Source organism: Oncorhynchus masou, unplaced genomic scaffold (assembly GCF_036934945.1).
Source record: "Oncorhynchus masou masou isolate Uvic2021 unplaced genomic scaffold, UVic_Omas_1.1 unplaced_scaffold_1265, whole genome shotgun sequence".
In the NCBI taxonomy this organism is placed as follows: Eukaryota; Metazoa; Chordata; class Actinopteri; order Salmoniformes; family Salmonidae; genus Oncorhynchus; species Oncorhynchus masou.
The window spans coordinates 59,593-77,318 of NW_027002480.1; the positions used below are offsets into that span (position 1 = coordinate 59,593).

A 17,726-nucleotide genomic window follows, 5' to 3' on the forward strand; every position below is an offset into this window, starting at 1 on the left:
TATAAACCCCATCTATCAAACTGTCTCATCTAGACCATCCACACAGTCTGTGATTCGTAACAAAGTGGTGTCCCTCCCCACCACTTGTTTTGGTATACAGCTGTACATTGAACAGCTTCCCAAATCTCAGACTTTATCTTTAACTAAAACACTATGCAGCACCATATTATAACAATTATATGGTGTTGATATGATATGTATTATGATTCTCATGATTCTACACTTATTGTGGTTATATACTGTGATTTTATTGTGATTCGATGTTCCAAACATTGCTCACTATATGTCTGTGGCAGAGAGACTAGAAATCATGAGAAAGTAATGGAAATAAAATTTCCTCCAAATATGTGCTTCCTATTTAAAATGAAAACGGTAAACTGTTTATGAAGAAAATAAGAGTTTTAGAGCAGGGACGGCCGACTAACACAAACATAATAGTTTGATATTGTTGATGCGATACGACATGATGTATCGTGGAAAATGATATCCTGATGTGTAACTGTCCCCTTCATTACTATTGGATAGGCGTTTTAATTTTCTTGCTGTTATAAATGTAGTTCCTTATTGACAACATTGAGGAAGGGTTTGTGAAGATGACAGATTAGTTTATCGTAGCTTCTGGTCACTACTGTATGTATTGTCTTATCAAAAGGAATAAAATGAAATATAGTGATTTAAAGATATGCTTTTTATTAAAATGTCCATAAGCAGATGTAGCAGAAAAGGAACAACAAATAACAAATGCAGCGTGTATAAAATAGTGAAGGAGAAACACCCTGAAACGCTATTATCTCCCCATAATATTTGATTGTTCCATTAATCAAAGATATAATTAATCCTTTGAATCCCATATGATTCTTACCTTTATTGTAATAAAATGTGATAACAACGCATGTTGACCCAAGCTGACAGGACTGTTTGAATATTACTATCTAATGGATGCTTCATGAGAATTTGAACTGAATGAATTTTGAATATGTTAAGAAATATTTTATTACTGCTTCAAGTGAGGAATCACCTCAAAAGTACTTCCAAAGTACTCAAAACATTCAAATTCATTCAGTGAAATAAAAGTGAAATAAAAGTGAAATAAAAAACAGATAGTGAAATAAAAACTGTTCTGTCAGTGTCTATGTCAAACATCCGTCCAACATATAAGGCCAGTTTCCTGGACCCAGATTAAGTTTACCCCTGGACTAAAAAGCATTTTCCCCCCTAATAAATAGGAGTTACTGTTTCCAGTGCTGTTTCCTGAGTACTGTTTCCAGCCCCTTCCATGTCCACAAATCCCCAGTGGGCTCCGATGGAGGTGATCCCGGCACCGTTGAAGCGACCGCTGAGGATCCTCAGCTCATTGCCCATGTTGGTTGGGTAGAAGTTGAAGGAGACCTGGTTGGGCAGGCCGGCTGACAGAGTGCGCCCCATGTTAGTGGTTAACACCAGGTAGCAGATGTAGTCTGCTGGGTTGTACTTCCCAGACACCTCGACGATGGCCTCATCATTAAACAGCTCCATCTCCTGCTTTACACTCCCTTCGTTACCGAACACAGGAGACCAGGTGTTGCCGTATCTCAGCTGGAACCTAAAACAGAGGAAGCTTTTCACGTTGGTTGTGTTTTGATACAGCACATTCAGACAGAGACAGCAGGTCGCGTCAGAGAATATCAAGGAATTACATTTGACATTGTACTCTGGGTTAGATACGATAACAATATAAAGAAAGAAAGAAAGAAAGAAAGAAAGAAAGAAAGAAAGAAAGAAAGAAAGAAAGAAAGAAAGAAAGAAAAAAGAAAGAAAGAAAGAAAGAAAGAAAGAAAGAAAGAAAGAAAGAAAGAAAGAAAGAGAAAGAAAGAAAGAAAGAAAAGTGTCTGTTGGGCAGTGTAGTTGGACTGAGTCAGTATTGTTTGTTGGGCAGTGTAGTTGGACTGAGTCAGTGGTGTTTGTTGGGCAGTGTAGTTGGACTGAGTCAGTGGTGTTTGTTGGGCAGTGTAGTTGGACTGAGTCAGTGGTGTTTGTTGGGTAGTGTAGTTGGACTGAGTCAGTGGTGTTTGTTGGATAGTGTAGTTGGACTGAGTCAGTGGTGTTTGTTGGGCAGTGTAGTTGGACTGAGTCAGTGGTGTTTGTTGGATAGTGTAGTTGTACTGAGTCAGTGGTGTTTGTTGGATAGTGTAGTTGTACTGAGTCAGTGGTGTTTGTTGGGTAGTGTAGTTGGACTGAGTCAGTGGTGTTTGTTGGATAGTGTAGTTGTACTGAGTCAGTGGTGTTTGTTGGGCAGTGTAGTTGTACTGAGTCAGTGGTGTTTGTTGGGTAGTGTAGTTGGACTGAGTCAGTATTGTTTGTTGGGCAGTGTAGTTGGACTGAGTCAGTGGTGTTTGTTGGGCAGTGTAGTTGGACTGAGTCAGTGGTGTTTGTTGGGCAGTGTAGTTGGACTGAGTCAGTGGTGTTTGTTGGGTAGTGTAGTTGGACTGAGTCAGTGGTGTTTGTTGGATAGTGTAGTTGGACTGAGTCAGTGGTGTTTGTTGGGCAGTGTAGTTGTACTGAGTCAGTGGTGTTTGTTGGGTAGTGTAGTTGGACTGAGTCAGTGGTGTTTGTTGGATAGTGTAGTTGGACTGAGTCAGTGGTGTTTGTTGGGTAGTGTAGTTGGACTGAATCAGTGGTGTCTGTTCATGGGTCAGAGTCTGCTCACCCGCTGATGTAGTTGTTGCTGTTGTAGTTGTAGTAGTAGTAGTAGTAGTAGTAGTAGTAGTAGTTGTTGGTCTCCCACACTCTGACTCCTGTGATGCGCCCCTCACCGTAGGAAGCAAATGGGGTGCCACCTCCCTGACCCACCGCAGAGGAATACGAGTACGGGTCTTTGATGGCTAAAATAACATGGCCAATATGTTTACTATATTTACTATATTAATAATACATATTTATATATATATCATTTTATTTTTACCAACACATTTCTGAAAGATCTTCACATTATGAATAAAGTGCAGATGAATTAACTAAAGTACATTCTGCAATGATTTAATACATCAGTTTATGTCTCAAAGACGAACTCCTAAGTCTAACTGAAAGACAAGTTGGTGAAAGCACAAAAGCTATTATTTAATAATTATAATTCAGAATTGTATTTTTATAACTCACGCAATGCCAAGCAGCCAGCCAAGAACACTGTGACAACCAGGATTAAGAACATTCTGCAAAAGTGAGGCATCAACACTTAAGACCTTTAATTTCAGTCAATTTCACTCTCACTCCGTTTCACTTTAAATGGTCAAACTTCAAATAATGTAGTTAATAATGTTTTTCATAGTAGTTTGTCAAAACAAATAAGTCATTTTACCTGTCAGGTCAGTGTTTCCTAGGAGGGAGAAGAAAATAACATTTTAAATTGTGATGTAACAAACAACAAACCATTGTTGAATGTAAAATGTTATAAAACGTCTCTAAAAAGTTGAACCTACTCTTGTTTACTACAATCACTCTTGCAATGCTAAGCTACTGTCACATTAAAAATAATGTCAGATCATTGAATTTAAATTTAGTGGCAAAAGGGCCAAAATGTTTGTGCCCAAGTATCAAGAGATAATGAGTATTAACTTTATAACATTTCCCACACCAGTATTATGCATTAAAAACAAGTGCACATTTTCTATTTAGTTAGTTGTGTAGTTACCCACAGTGCTATCTTGAGATGTGTGTGAAAACCTGTGAAAGCTTCTTGTCTCTCTGTCTCTGCCAGGTCCTTCTAGTCTACTGCTTCCTCTAAGAACTGCATTTATACCTGTTGAACATTCCATCAGCTCTAGATAGAAGGAGCATGACAAAGAACACCTTTAGTCAATCACTATTGAGAAGTCAGACATGGTTTACTAATTGGTCGAGGCTACTTTGGGAGGGAGTATCAAGGAAGTACTATAAGGAAATAATAATTGTGTTCTTTTGAATTGTAACAAATTAATTATCTGAAATAGGGATTAACAAAATATACAATCTAACAACCGAACAATTAAAATAATATACCAACATCGTATGAATGTGTACGAAAATCGCTCAAAATTAGTCCCCAATCCCCCAGTTATTTAATGACACCAAGAGGAACTCCTTCCCTTTAAACATGAACACGCTGAAAAAGACAAGTAGAGCTGGTCATTAACAGGATGGTTAGTTCAGTGGTTTGCTCAAATTCCTACAGTATTTTATTGTAGAATATTTGTTTCAGAACATGTTTTTCCATTTAATTCTAGAGGGGCAGATGAGATTCTACATTTTCCGTCTCCATTATTTTCCAACGTTTTCTGCAGTCCGTTACAATACTCACATCTCCATTAAATCACTGGCAACCTGTTCATGTTACTACAGGAAAACAATCTGATTTCATGTTCTGCAGATGAACCAGATAAATATCAGTTACAGTTACAAAGTGAGAAAATAAATTGAAGATTATATACACATTACTAAGTGAAATACCCTGAGGCACTTGTTAATACCTATCTAAATGTGATAGTTCAATTAACATATTGTTAGATTACTTGTTAGATATTACTGCATGGTCGGAACAAGAAGCACAAGCATTTCGCTACACTCGCATTAACATCTGCTAACCATGTGTATGTGACCAATAAAATTTGATTTGATTTGAGAGTAATACAAATATGTATTGTAGGACCTTATTGATAAAAAATAAAATGTCAATGTAGCAGATACCTTGACAGAGTTGATCAGGCTGTTGACTGTGGAATGTTGTCGCACTTCTTTTCAATGGCTGTGCGGAGATGCAGGATTTTGGTGGGAACTGGAACCCGCTGTCATGCGCGTTGATCCGGGGCATTACAAACATGCTCTGTGGGAGACATGTCTGGTGAGTATGCAGGCCATGGAAGAACTGGGATCCAGGAATTGTGTACAGATCCTTGCGACATGGGGCCGTGCATTATCTTGCTGGAACATGAGGTGAAGTTTGCGGATGAATGGTACGATAATGGGCCTCAGAATCTCGTCACGGTATCTCTTTGCATTCAAATTGTCTTCGATAAAATGCAATTGTGTTCGTTGTCCATAGCTTATGACTGCCCATACCATAACCCCACATACACCATGGGGCACTCTTTTCACAAAATTTACATCAGCAAACCACTCGCCCACACAACGACATACATGTGGTCTGTGGTTGTGATTCCAGTTGGACGCACTGCCAAACGATCCAATGATCAAACATTTTAGAGAAATAAGGAACATTTCTGGGATCTTTTATTTCAGCTCATGAAACATGAAACCCACATTTCACATGTTGCATTTCAAAAAAATTGTTGAGTGTAAAGTAGTTAGGTCACATAAAGATGTATGTAATTTATATGAATGAAATCATCAACATGTATTGATCACATCTTTAATAATGATGCAGAAATGAACTTTAAAGCAGTATCCAAATCCATGTGATATAGTGATCACAATATAATAGCCATATCTAGGAAAACCAAAGGCTGGGCCTAATATAGTGTATAAGAGGTCATACAATACGTTTTGTAGTTATTCATATGTTGATGATGTAAAGAATATTTGCTGGTCTGTGGTGTGTAATGAGGAGCAACCAGATCCTGCACTTGACACATTTATCAACTTGCTTATTCCAGTTACTACTGAGCACGCACCCATTACGAATATGACTGTAAAAACTGTTAAAGCCCCTTGGATTGATGAGGAATTGAAAAGTTGTATGGTTGATAGGGATGAGGCAAAAGGTATGGCAAGTAAGTCTGTCAGCCCAACTGATTGGCAAACGTACTGTAAATTAAGAAATCATGTGACTAAGCTTAAGAAGAAGAAAAATAAACTATACCATGAAACAAAGATAAAGGATATAAAGAATGATAGTGAAAAGATTTGGAGCACCTTAAATGACATTTTGGGGAAAAAAGCCAACATGGCTCCATCATTCATTAAATCAGATGGCTCATTTATCACAAAACCCACTGATATTGCAAACTACTTTAATGACTTTTTCAGATAAACAAACTGAGGGATGACATGCCAGCAACAAACGCTGACACTACACATCCAAGTATATCTGACCAACTGATCAAAAACAGGAATTGTACTTTTGAATTCTGTGAAGTCAGTGTGGAGAGATAAATTGTTTTATTGTTGTCTATCAACAATGACAAGCCACCGGGGTCTGACAATCTGGATGAATATTTACTGAGGATAATAGTGGATGATATTGCTACTCCATCAATTTAAGCCTACTAGAAAGGGTGTGACCTCAGGCCTGTAGGCAAGCTAAAGTCTTTCCACTGCCCAGGAATAGTAAAGCCCCTTTACTGGCTCATATAGCTGACCAGTCAGTCTGTTACCAACCCTTAGTTAACTTCTGGAAAGAATTGTCCTTGATCAGATGCTGGTGCGGTAGGTAACTTAGTGGTTAGAGTGTTGGGCTAGTAACTGAAAGGTTGCTGGATCGGATCCCCGAGCTGACAAGGAAAAAATCTGTCATTCTGCCCCTGAATAAGACATTTAACCCACTGTTCCCTGGTAGGCCATCATTGTAAATATGAATTTCTTCTTAACTGACTTGCCTAGTTCAATATATGTATTTCATTTTTTAAATACAATGATATTCACAGTAAACAAATTGACAACAGACTTTCAGCACGCATATAGGGAAGGACACTCAACAAGCATGGCACTTACACAAGTGACTGATGATTGGCTCAGAGAAATTGATGGTAAAATGATTATGGGGGCTGTCTTGTTAGACTTCAGTGCAGTTTTTGACATTATCGATCACAGTCTGCTGTTATGACTTTACACCCCCTGCTATAACGTGGATAAAGAGCTACTGTCTAACCGAACACAGAGGGTGTTCTTTATTGGAAGCCTCTCAAACATAGAACTAGGTAGAAGCAGGAATTTCCCAGGGTAGCTGTTTAGCCCCTTGCTTTTTTCAATCTTTACTAACGACATGTGTCTATGTTTGCAGATGACTCAACACTATACACGTCAGCTACTACATCAACTGAAATGACTGAAACACTTAACAAAGAGTTGCAGTTAGTTTCAGAATGGGTAGCAAGGACTAAGTTCATCCTAAATATTTCCGAAAATTAAAGTTTTGTATTTGGGACAAATCATTCACTAAACGCTGAACCTCCACTACATCTCATAATGAATCATGTGGAAATTGAGCAAGTTGACGTGATTAAACTGCTTGGTGTAACTCTGGATTGTAAACTGTCATTGTCAAAACATATTGATACAACGGTAGCTAAGATGGGGAGAAGTCTGTCTATAATAAAACGCTGCTCTGCCTTCTTAAAACACTATCAACAAGGCAGGTCCTACAGGCCCTGGTTTTGTCACACCTGGACTACTGTTCAGCCATGTGGTCAGGTGCAACAAAGAGGGATTTGGGAAAATTACAGTTGGCTCAGAACAGGGCAGCCCGGCTGGCTCTTAAAAGCACACGGAGTGCTAACATTAATGACATGCATGTCAATCTCTCATGGCCCAAAGTGAAGTTGAGATTGACTTCCTCATTACTTGTTTCTGTAGAGGTGGCACCCATGCATACCCCACAAGACATGCCACCATAGGTTTCATGACACTCCACAAGTCCAGAACAGACTATGGGAGGTGCACAGTACTACATAGAGCCATGACTACATGGAACTCTATTCCACATCAGGTAACTGATGCATGCACTAGAAACAGATTTTAAAAGCAGGTAAAAATACACCTTATGGAACAGCGTGGACTGTGAAGTAACACAAACATAGGCACAGACACATGCATACAAAATAAATACATGTACAAATAACCCCTAGAGTCTATTGTAACATAACCAATCTAAGTAACAAAATAAAAAAATCTCCATTAAAAAATATGTCAGTTTAAGCTAGAGATATCTGTATTGTATGGGCTGCATCTCAATCCACCACATCTGCCTATGGTAGCCTTCCACATCTGTGGTGGAAGGTGGCCGAGCTACAGAAGTATTTGTCAGATCATGAGACATCCTGTAAATCGGTTTCTCACAAAATCGTGTGTCGTGTCCTAACGGTTTGGCCTACAAACTATTTAAATCTTAAAACAATTCCATATGCTAGCTTAGACCCCCCCCCCCCCCCCACACACACACACACTCTCAGGAATGAATGGCTTTGACATAAGAAAGGTGAGGATGGATCAACAAAATTGTATTTACTTTACAATAATAACCTAATTCACACAGTTGTCCAGAACAGCTGATGCTCTCATGCATGCCTCAGTGTTGCTTGCCTCGAAGCGAGCATAGAAGTGATTTAGCTCATCTGGTAGGCTCGTGTCACTGGGCAGCTTGCGGCTGTGCTTCCCTTTGTAGTCTGTAATAGTTTGCAAGCCCTGCCACATCTGATGAGCGTCGGAGCCAGTGTAGTATGTTTTAATCTTAGCTCTGTATTGACGCTTTGCCTGTTTGATGGTTCGTCACAGGGCATAGCGGGATTTCTTGTAAGCTTCCGAGTTAGAGTCCCGCACCTTGAACGCGGCAGCTCTACCCTTTAGCTCAGTGCGAATGTTGCCTGTAGTCCATGGCTTCTGGTTGGGGTATGTACGTACAGTCACTGTGTTGACAACGTCCTCAATGCACTTATTGATAAAGCCAGTGACTGATGTGGTGTATTCCTCAATGTCATCGGAAGAATCCCGGAACATGTTCCAGTCTGTGATAGCAAAACAGTCCTGTAGTTTAGCATCTGCTTCATCTGATCACTTTTTAATAGACCTAGTCACTGGTGCTTCCTGCTTTAATTTTTACTTGTAAGCAGGAATCAGGAGGATAGAGTTGTGGTCGGATTTACCAGATGGAGGGAGAGGGAGATCTTTGTACGCGTCTCTGTGTGTGGAGTACAGGTGATCTAGAATTGTTTTCCCTCTGGTTGCACATTTAACATGTTGATAGAGATTTGGTAGAAAAGATGAAGTTTCCCTGCATTAAAGTCTCTGGCCACTAGGAGCGCAGCCTCTGGGGGGAGGGGGGGGGGGGTTCCTGTTTGCTTATTTCCTTATACTGAGTGCGGTCTCAGTGCCAGCATCTGTTTGTGGTGGTAAATAAACACTGTCACGCCCTGACTTTAGTTATCTTTGTTTTCTTTATTATTTTGGTTCAGGGTGTGACGAGGGTGGTATTTGTGTTTTTTTGTACATGTATGGGGTTTTGGTATTGTCTTGTTAAATGTAGGTCTATGATGGCCTGAATTGGTTCCCAATCAGAGACAGCTGTTTATCTTTGTCTCTGATTGGGGATCCTATTTAGGTTGCCATTTCCCATTTTGGCTTTATGGATTATTGTCTATGTGTAGTTGCATGTCAGCACTCGTTATTATTAGCTTCACGTTCATTTTGTTTAGTGTTTCTTTGTGTTCCTCGTAAATAAAGAAGAATGTATTCAAATCACGCTGCGCCTTGGACTCATCATTACGACGAACGTGACAGAATAACCCACAATAACAGGACCAAGCAGCGTGAAAAGGAGGAGCAGACGTTATGGACTTGGGAGGAGATTTTGGACGGAAAAGGATCCTGGACATGGGAGGAAATACTAGCTGGAGCAGGACCCTGGACGCAGCCTGGGAAGTATCGCCGTTCTAAGATGGAGAAATACCAGAGAATAGAGGAACGGCGACAATATGAGGGTACACGGCTAGCACGGAAGGCTGAGAGGCAGCCCCAATAATCTTTTGGGGGTGGCACAAGAGGAGATTGGCTGAGTCAGGTAGGAGACCTGAGCCAACTCCTCATGCTTACCCTGGGGAGCGTGTAACTGGTCAGGCACCGTGTTATGCAGAGATGCGCTTGGTGTCTCCAGTGTGCTATTCTAGCCCGGTGCGCTCTATTCCAGCTCCTCGCATTTGCAGGTCTAGAATGGGCATCCAGCCAGGATGTATTGAGCCAGCTCTATGTTCTGGATCTCCAATGCGTCTACACGGTCCAGTGTATCCTGTGCCTCCTCCCCGCGTTCGCCCTGAGGTGCGTGTCACCAGCCCAGTACCACCAGGGCCAGCACCACGCACCAGGCCTACAGTGCGCCTCGGCAGTCCAGTACGCCCTGTTCCTGCTCCTTGCACTCGCCCTGAGGTGCGTGTCACCAGCCCAGTACCACCAGTTCCGGCACCACACACCAGGCCTACAGTGCACCTCCAGGGTCCAGTACGCCCTGTTCCTGCTCCCCGCATTCGCCCTGAGGTGAGTGTCACCTTCCCGGTACCACCAGTGCCGGCACCAGGCCGACAGTGCGCTTCGGCAGTCCAGAACGTCCAGTGATAGTACCCAGTCCAGATCTTCCGGGCCCCGGTTAAACTTACTGACCAACTAGTCTCAAGAAAAACATGTCATTCAGCATCTGACAACACATTATCTAGTCATCAATCAAAGAAGAAGACAGATGATTGTAACTCTTTCAATTTCACCTGGTTGTTCACTATAAAAACACATGTACCAGGAACTGCCATTACTTCCTCAATCCTTTCCTGATGAGCAAATGATGTCACACATGTTTTCTTCTATAGACAGGTGTAGAGGAGGCAGACAGTCAGTCATACACTGTTATAAATGATCATAGGTCCACAAGTGACTTGGTTGCAAAACTGATTGAATGATGGTTAACTGACAGATGGCAGCAATTTTCTGATATCTGTAACATGTAAAGTGAATGTTTCACTCCTCTAAAACAGACCTGTGTGTGGAGATATATATCTCTACTTTCTGGCAAGAGAAACAGATTCTGACAATTAGAACAGATTCCCACAACCTGCCTGCCGAATGAATAGAACGGAATGGGGATATATCTGTCTGTCACTGAACTTAATCATCATAATAACAGGAAAGTCCAACCCAGAGCCAGAAAGTATCACCTAAGTTCATGATCTCACCAGAGTGTTGAGCCTGTTTGCCTACTTGATGGAGCAGAAAAATGCTTGGCATTGTTTTTAGGGGGAATATTTAGATTTTGCCAATTTTTTAAATTTTGTCATTGGCACAAAGTTCAACAACGGCCACAATAGATGCTACATATTAGTCAAAATCTAGAAGGAGTAATAGACATTCATTATTTATCTCTATTAAAAATTAGTGTGGTGAGACACACTTAGAAACATTGCCTTACAGATATTGATTTAAAAAACAGAACACTCCACACACACACACACACACACACACACACACACACACACACACACACACACACACACACACACACACACACACACACACACACACACACACACACACACACACACACACACACACACAGGAATGAGGATATGCTAAAAACTCAAAACATTGAACACCAATCCACTTTATAGGCCAGCAATATGCGTAACATTATCTAAATGGTGTTTCAAAGTTGTACAGGAAGAAAAGAACAACAAGTGTTCTACAACAACAAGTGTTCACTAGTGTATCCAGTCTAGGCCATCAGGCTTCTCTACTCTCTGTGCAGACTAAGAGAGCAGTGCACTGATTCACAACATGTTAACAGATTGCAAAGGAATACCTTACCCATAGATGAACAATACACAACAGAGACAAATGAAAAGAGAACAATGAAAGAGACAAATTAAAGTATTTCAAAAGCACCACGTCTTCCCTTCAAAGAAAATAGTTTTTAGGCTTGATGATGATACACTATCAGCGAAACTATGAAACATTGAGAGATGAAAGATACATTATTTTATATCTTTCTTTATTTTATTCTTGGTCAATTTTTTGGGGAAGCCTAGCTTCCCTTGGCATCCATGAATACACACCACTGATATGAATTTTAAAAATACATACACTAAACAAAATTACAATTACATTAATATACCAGATCAATTCGAAATTCACGTTTGTTTATATTTGACCAAATTAGTCTTATTGAGATAAAAAAAATTAAACATTTTTAAGATTGACCTTGTCAAAATAGCAGCACATAAAGTTTCATACAAAGACACATTTACAACATAAAAACACAAAACACAACAATATAAAACATCAATATACACATTGAGCAGACAAGATGCTTTGTTTGGGGTGTAGTGCATCTACAGGTAGGTGTCAACACATTGACTGCCCCCCCTCCCCCACTTCATTGTTCAGGTCAACAAGATACAATCATGTGAGATTACACGATAGTTCTGATTGGTCTGCTGGACAACACAAGAACATTTTTGAGTTAAAATTATTATATTTTAGAATCAGTCTCCCCATCTTTAGTTGTTTCGACACAGGATTTGCAGAACTATGAAACCATGTCGTTTTTTGTGTGTGTGTGTGTCTTCTCTTGTGCTGAAATTGAGTTTTTTTAGTTCTGGTCAAGGTAGCAATTTTCTTTTATCAACTTCTATAGACTTTCATCCTATAATCGTTTGTTCCGTACACTTGAACTTGACTGAACTGACTGTAAAACACTCTAACCACGAGCATACATGCCTCCCCTTTTTAAACAATCAGCATTCAGAATTAGACCCACCTGTTGCATTGTTAACCACTAATCACAAGGGGGTGTGGTATATTGCAAATATACTATGGCTGAGGGCTGTTGTTGAGCATGACTCAACGCGGAGTGCCTGGATACGGCCCTTAGCCGTGGTATATTGTCCATATATCACAAACTCCCGAGGTGCCTTATTGCTATTATAAACTGGTTACCAACGTAATTAGAGCAGTAGAATAAATGTTTTATCATACGCGTGGTATACAGTATGATATACCACAGCTGTCAGCCAATCAGCATTCAGGGCTTGAACCACCAAGTTTATAGTCATAAATTAACAATGCGAACAACAAAGTGAATGTGCGTTTGATGAAGGTTACTATGGAGTGTCCCGGTGACCTTTTGGCCTTCATACCATCTATAGCAGACTTAAAACAAAAAAAGATCATTATGAATATTCTACAGGGCAACGTCACAAGAGATACAATCCTGGAGGTTTTCACTCCAACCCCAGTTGTAACTAACCTGATTTATTTTATAACCCAGTGAATTATTAGAATCAGGTGTGCTAGATTAAGGTTAGAATGAAAATCTACAGGATAGTAGTTCTCCAGGAACAGGGTTGGAGAACCCTCTTCTAATGAGACTATGGTGCATTGTTTTATGGAGAATAGTTGTGTGTTGATAGGTTTGATGAACAAGCTCTGTTAGCAGGACTAATTGAGCCCATAATGTGGCCAATATAGGAGAGATATGTTGTCATATGTTGTCATATCAAGAAAAAAGTATCAATGTATACCATTATGCATATTATTAACTAATTATAAACTCATCGGCCAGTTTATTAGACTTCCCCATCTATTCCCGGTTGGAGCCCCCTTTGCCTCCACAACAGCCTGACTTCTTTGGGGCATGGATTCTACAAATCGGAGACATTCCAGAGGGATGTTGGTCCATGCTGACACAATGGCATCACGCAGTTGCTGCAGATTGGAGAGTGGTTCTCCACCGCCACCAGCCTGTACCGTTGACACCAGACATGGCACGCATGTTTTCTTCTAAAGACAGGTGTAGAGGAGGCAGACAGAAACAGTCATACACTGTTATAAATGATCATAGGTCCACAAGTGACTTGGTTGCAAAACTGATTGAATGATGGTTAACTGACAGATGGCAGCAATTTTCTGATATCTGTAACATTTAATGTGAATGTTTCACTCCTCTAAAACAGACCTGTGTGTGGAGATATATCTCTCTACTTTCTGGCAAGAGAAACAGATTCTGACGATTTTAACAGTTTCCCACAACCTGCCTGCCGAATGAATAGAACGGAATGGGGATATATCTGTCTGTCACTGAACTTAATCATCATAATAACAGGAAAGTCCAACCCAGAGCCAGAAAGTATCACCTAAGTTTATGATCTCACCGCAGTGTCGAGCCTGTTTGACTACTTGATGGAGCAGAAAAATGCTTGGCATTGCTTTTAGGGGGAATATTTAGATCGTGCCAAAAAAAATGTAATTTTGTCATTGGCACAAAGTTCAACAACTGCCCCAATAGATGCTGCAAATTAGTCCAAATTCAGGAGGAGTATAAGACACAAACTCAGCAAAAAAAAGAAACGTCCCTATTTCAGGACCCTGAATTTCAAAGATAATTCGTAAAATCCAAATAACATCACCAATCTTCGTTGTAAAGTGTTTAACACTTTTTCCCATGCTTGTTCCATGAACCATAAACAATTAATGAACATTCACCTGTGGAACGGTCTTTAAGACACTAACAGCTTACAGACGGTAGGCAATTAAGGTCACAGTTACGAAAACTTAGGACACTAAATAGACCTTTCTAATGACTCTGAAAAACACCAAAAGAAAGATGCCCAGGGTCCCTGCTCATCTGCATGAACGCGCCTTAGGCATGCTGCAAGGAAGCATGAGAACTGCAGATGCTTGGGGCCTGTTCAATAAATTGCAATGTCCAAACTGTAAGACGCCTAAGACAGTGCTATAGGGGAGACAGGACGGACAGCTGATCGTCCTCGCAATGGCAGACCACGTGTAACAACACCTGCACAGGATCGGTACATCCGAACTTTACACCTGCGGGACAGGTACAGGATGGCAACAACAACTGCCCGAGTTACATCAGAAATGCACAATTCCTCCATCATTGCTCAGACTGTCCGCAATAGGCTTAGAGAGGCAGGACTGAAGGCTTGTAGGCCTGTTGTAAGGCAGGTCCTCACCAGATATCACCGGCAACAATGTTGCCTTTCGGCACAACTCCACCGTCATTGGACCAGACAGGACTGGGAAAAAAGTGTTTTTGTCTCACCAGATTTTATGGTCAAATTCGCATCGAAAGAATGAGCGTTACACCGAGGCATCTACTCGGGAGCGGGATCGATTTGGAGGTGGAGGGTCCGTCATGGTCTGGGGCGGTATGTCACAGCATCATCGGACTGAGCTTGTTGTCATTGCAGACAATCTCAACGCTGTGCGTTACAGGGAAGACATCCTCCTCCCTCATGTGGTACCCATTCTGCAGGCTCATCCTGACATGACCCTCCAGCATGACAATGCCACCAGCCATACTGCTCGTTCTGAGCGTGATTTCCTGCAAGACAGGAATGTCAGTGTTCTGACATGGCCAGGAAAGAGCCCGCATCTCAATCCCACTGAGCAATTCTGGGACCTGTTGGATTGGAGGGTGAGGACTGGGGACATTCTCCCCAGAAATGTCCAGGAACTTACAGGTGCCTTGGCGGAAGAGTGGGGTAACATCTCACAGCAAGAACTGGCAAATCTGGTGTAGTCCACGAGGAGGAGATGCACTGCAGTACTTAATGCAGGTGGTGGCTACACCAGATACTGACAGTTGCTTTTGATTTTGACCCCCCAATGTTCAGGGACACATTATTCAATTTCTGTAAGTCACATGTCTGTGGAACTTGTTCTGTTTATGTCTCAGTTGTTAAAAAGTGTTATGTTCTTATAAATATTTACACATGTTAAGTTTGCTGAAAATAAACGCAGTTGACAGTGAGAGGACTTTCTTTTTTGATGAGTTTACATTATTTATCATTATTAAAAATTACAGAGTGGGGAGACACACTTAGAAACCTTGCCTTAAACATAATGATTTAAAACACAGTACACACACACACACACACTCACACACACACACACACACACACACACACACACACACACACACACACACACACACACACACACACACACACACACACACACACACACACACACACACATACACACATGAATGAGGATATGCTAAAAACTCTGTCACACAAAACTTTGAACAACGATTGGAACTATGAAACTTGATATCAGGTCAAGGTAGCTATATTCGTCTATAGACTTCTGTAGTCTTTCATCCTATAATCGTCTGTTCCATGCACTTGAACTTGACTGAACAGACTTTAAAATGTGTGCATATGTTTCTCTTGTATACAGGGGTGAGAGGATTTGCCAGGACTCTGAGAATGGTTTTGAACATCCAGTTTGGTCTGAAGACATTGAGTTAATTACTTCCCTTGGTGTTGGCTGCTTTTTCAGCCCTTCAATGCTTCTTCTTAAAGGCTTACTTGTTCTGTTTGAGAACTGGACGTGGAGGAAGGAAGAGGAAATAAAAGTGATTCCAGACCCATCCTTTCTCTCCATCCTCCTCTCTTCTATATCAGCTGCTCCGGCACACAATTGGCCCAGCGTTGTCCGGGTTTGGCCGGTGTAGGCTGTCATTGTAAATAGGAATTTGTTCTTAACTGGCTTGCCTAGTTAAACAAAGGTTAAATTAAAAATAAAAAAATGCTCCAAAAACACAATTGTTCCACTCCAAAGACATGATTATAATTTAAATGGTTGAGAAGTGCAAGATGTGCACGTACATGTACTCTGTGACACCCCTTCCCTCTGTTCACACGTCATTAAAATGCAAGTTCATTGCCTTACATACAAGTATAGCCTTATTCTGTCACGCCCTGGTCTTAGTATTTTGTGTTTTCTTTATCTATTTGGTCAGGCCAGGGTGTGACATGGGTTTTTGTATGTGGTGTGTTTTGTCTTGGGTTTTTTTCGTAGGTATTGGGATTGTAGCTTAGTGGAGTGTTCTAGCTTAGTCTATGGCTGTCTGAAGTGGTTCTCAATCAGAGGCAGGTGTTTATCGTTGTCTCTGATTGAGAACCATATTTAGGCAGACATATTCTTTGAGTATTGGTGGGTGATTGTCCTTATTTCCTTATGTCCTTATTTCTGTCGTGTGTTAGTTTGCACCAGTATAGGCTGTTTCGGTTTTCGTGTTACGTTTGTTGTTTTCATATTGATTCGTGTTCACTTTGTTTTATTAAAATATGAATCACAATAGCCACGCCACATTTTGGTCCGACTCTCTTTCACCTATAGAAAACCGTGACATATACCAACACATGTAAAGTAAGATCTAATGTCAACAATGCAAGCATCATGAAACATATCATTGTTTAATTGTGGAGAAGGATAATAAAAAAAATGTATCATGCGTTTTTTAGCAGAAAAGCCTTCTGGAACATGTGAACTTTCATGTGCATTAATAACAAACTTGTAGGCCATCTGTAAATACAAATACAATTGTTAAATTACGAGCCTAGTTGGTTTAGTCACAGAAAAAGACAGCAATGTTCCTGCAAGCTGCTGAAATGATGAGTGGGCTGGACATGCCGAAAGATGAGTTTGGATTGGTCTGCCATACTTTAAATAAAAATGATCTCACCTTTACTAAACCAGGTAGGTGAGTTGCGACCTGACCAAGATAAAGCAAAGCAGTTTGACACATACAACAACACAGTTACACATGGAATAAACAAACATACAGTCAATAATCCAGACAAAAAACAAGTATATATACAGTGTGTGCAAATGAGGTAAGATAAGGGAGGTAAAGGCAATAAAATAGGCCATAGTGTAACAGTATAGCGTCCTTCCCTCTCCTCGCCCCAACCTGGGCTCGAACCAGGGACCCTCTGCACACATCAACAACAGCCACCCTCGAAGCATCGTTACCCATCGCTCCACAAAAGCCACGGCCCTTGCAGGGCAAGGGGAACAACTACTTCAAGGTCTCAGAGCGAGTGACGTCACCGATCGAAACGCTGTTAGCGCGCACCACACTAATTAGCTAGCCATTTCACATTGGTTACACTAGCAGCGCGGTAATTACAATATAACAATTAAACACAGGAGTGATAGATGTGCAGAAGATGAATGTTTACATTTACATTACA

The 17,726-nt window shown here is 40.8% G+C and overlaps 1 protein-coding gene across 2 annotated transcripts; it reads right to left on the minus strand.

The window, feature by feature from the left end:
• Positions 1–670: 670 nt before the first annotated feature.
• Positions 671–3,760, minus strand: LOC135530122 (zymogen granule membrane protein 16-like). Of its 2 annotated transcripts, none has more exons than XM_064958508.1 (5): positions 3,672–3,760; positions 3,335–3,352; positions 3,136–3,188; positions 2,687–2,861; positions 671–1,582 (listed from the first exon to the last, which is right to left on the minus strand). In XM_064958508.1, the coding sequence occupies exons 3-5, from the start codon at positions 3,185–3,187 to the stop codon at positions 1,216–1,218; spliced, it is 594 nt and encodes a 197-aa protein (XP_064814580.1). In that variant the 5' UTR covers position 3,188; positions 3,335–3,352; positions 3,672–3,760; the 3' UTR covers positions 671–1,215. The 2 variants fall into 2 exon arrangements, with proteins under 2 accessions (XP_064814580.1, XP_064814579.1); XM_064958507.1 differs by having other exon boundaries at positions 3,668–3,757.
• Positions 3,761–17,726: the final 13,966 nt, after the last annotated feature.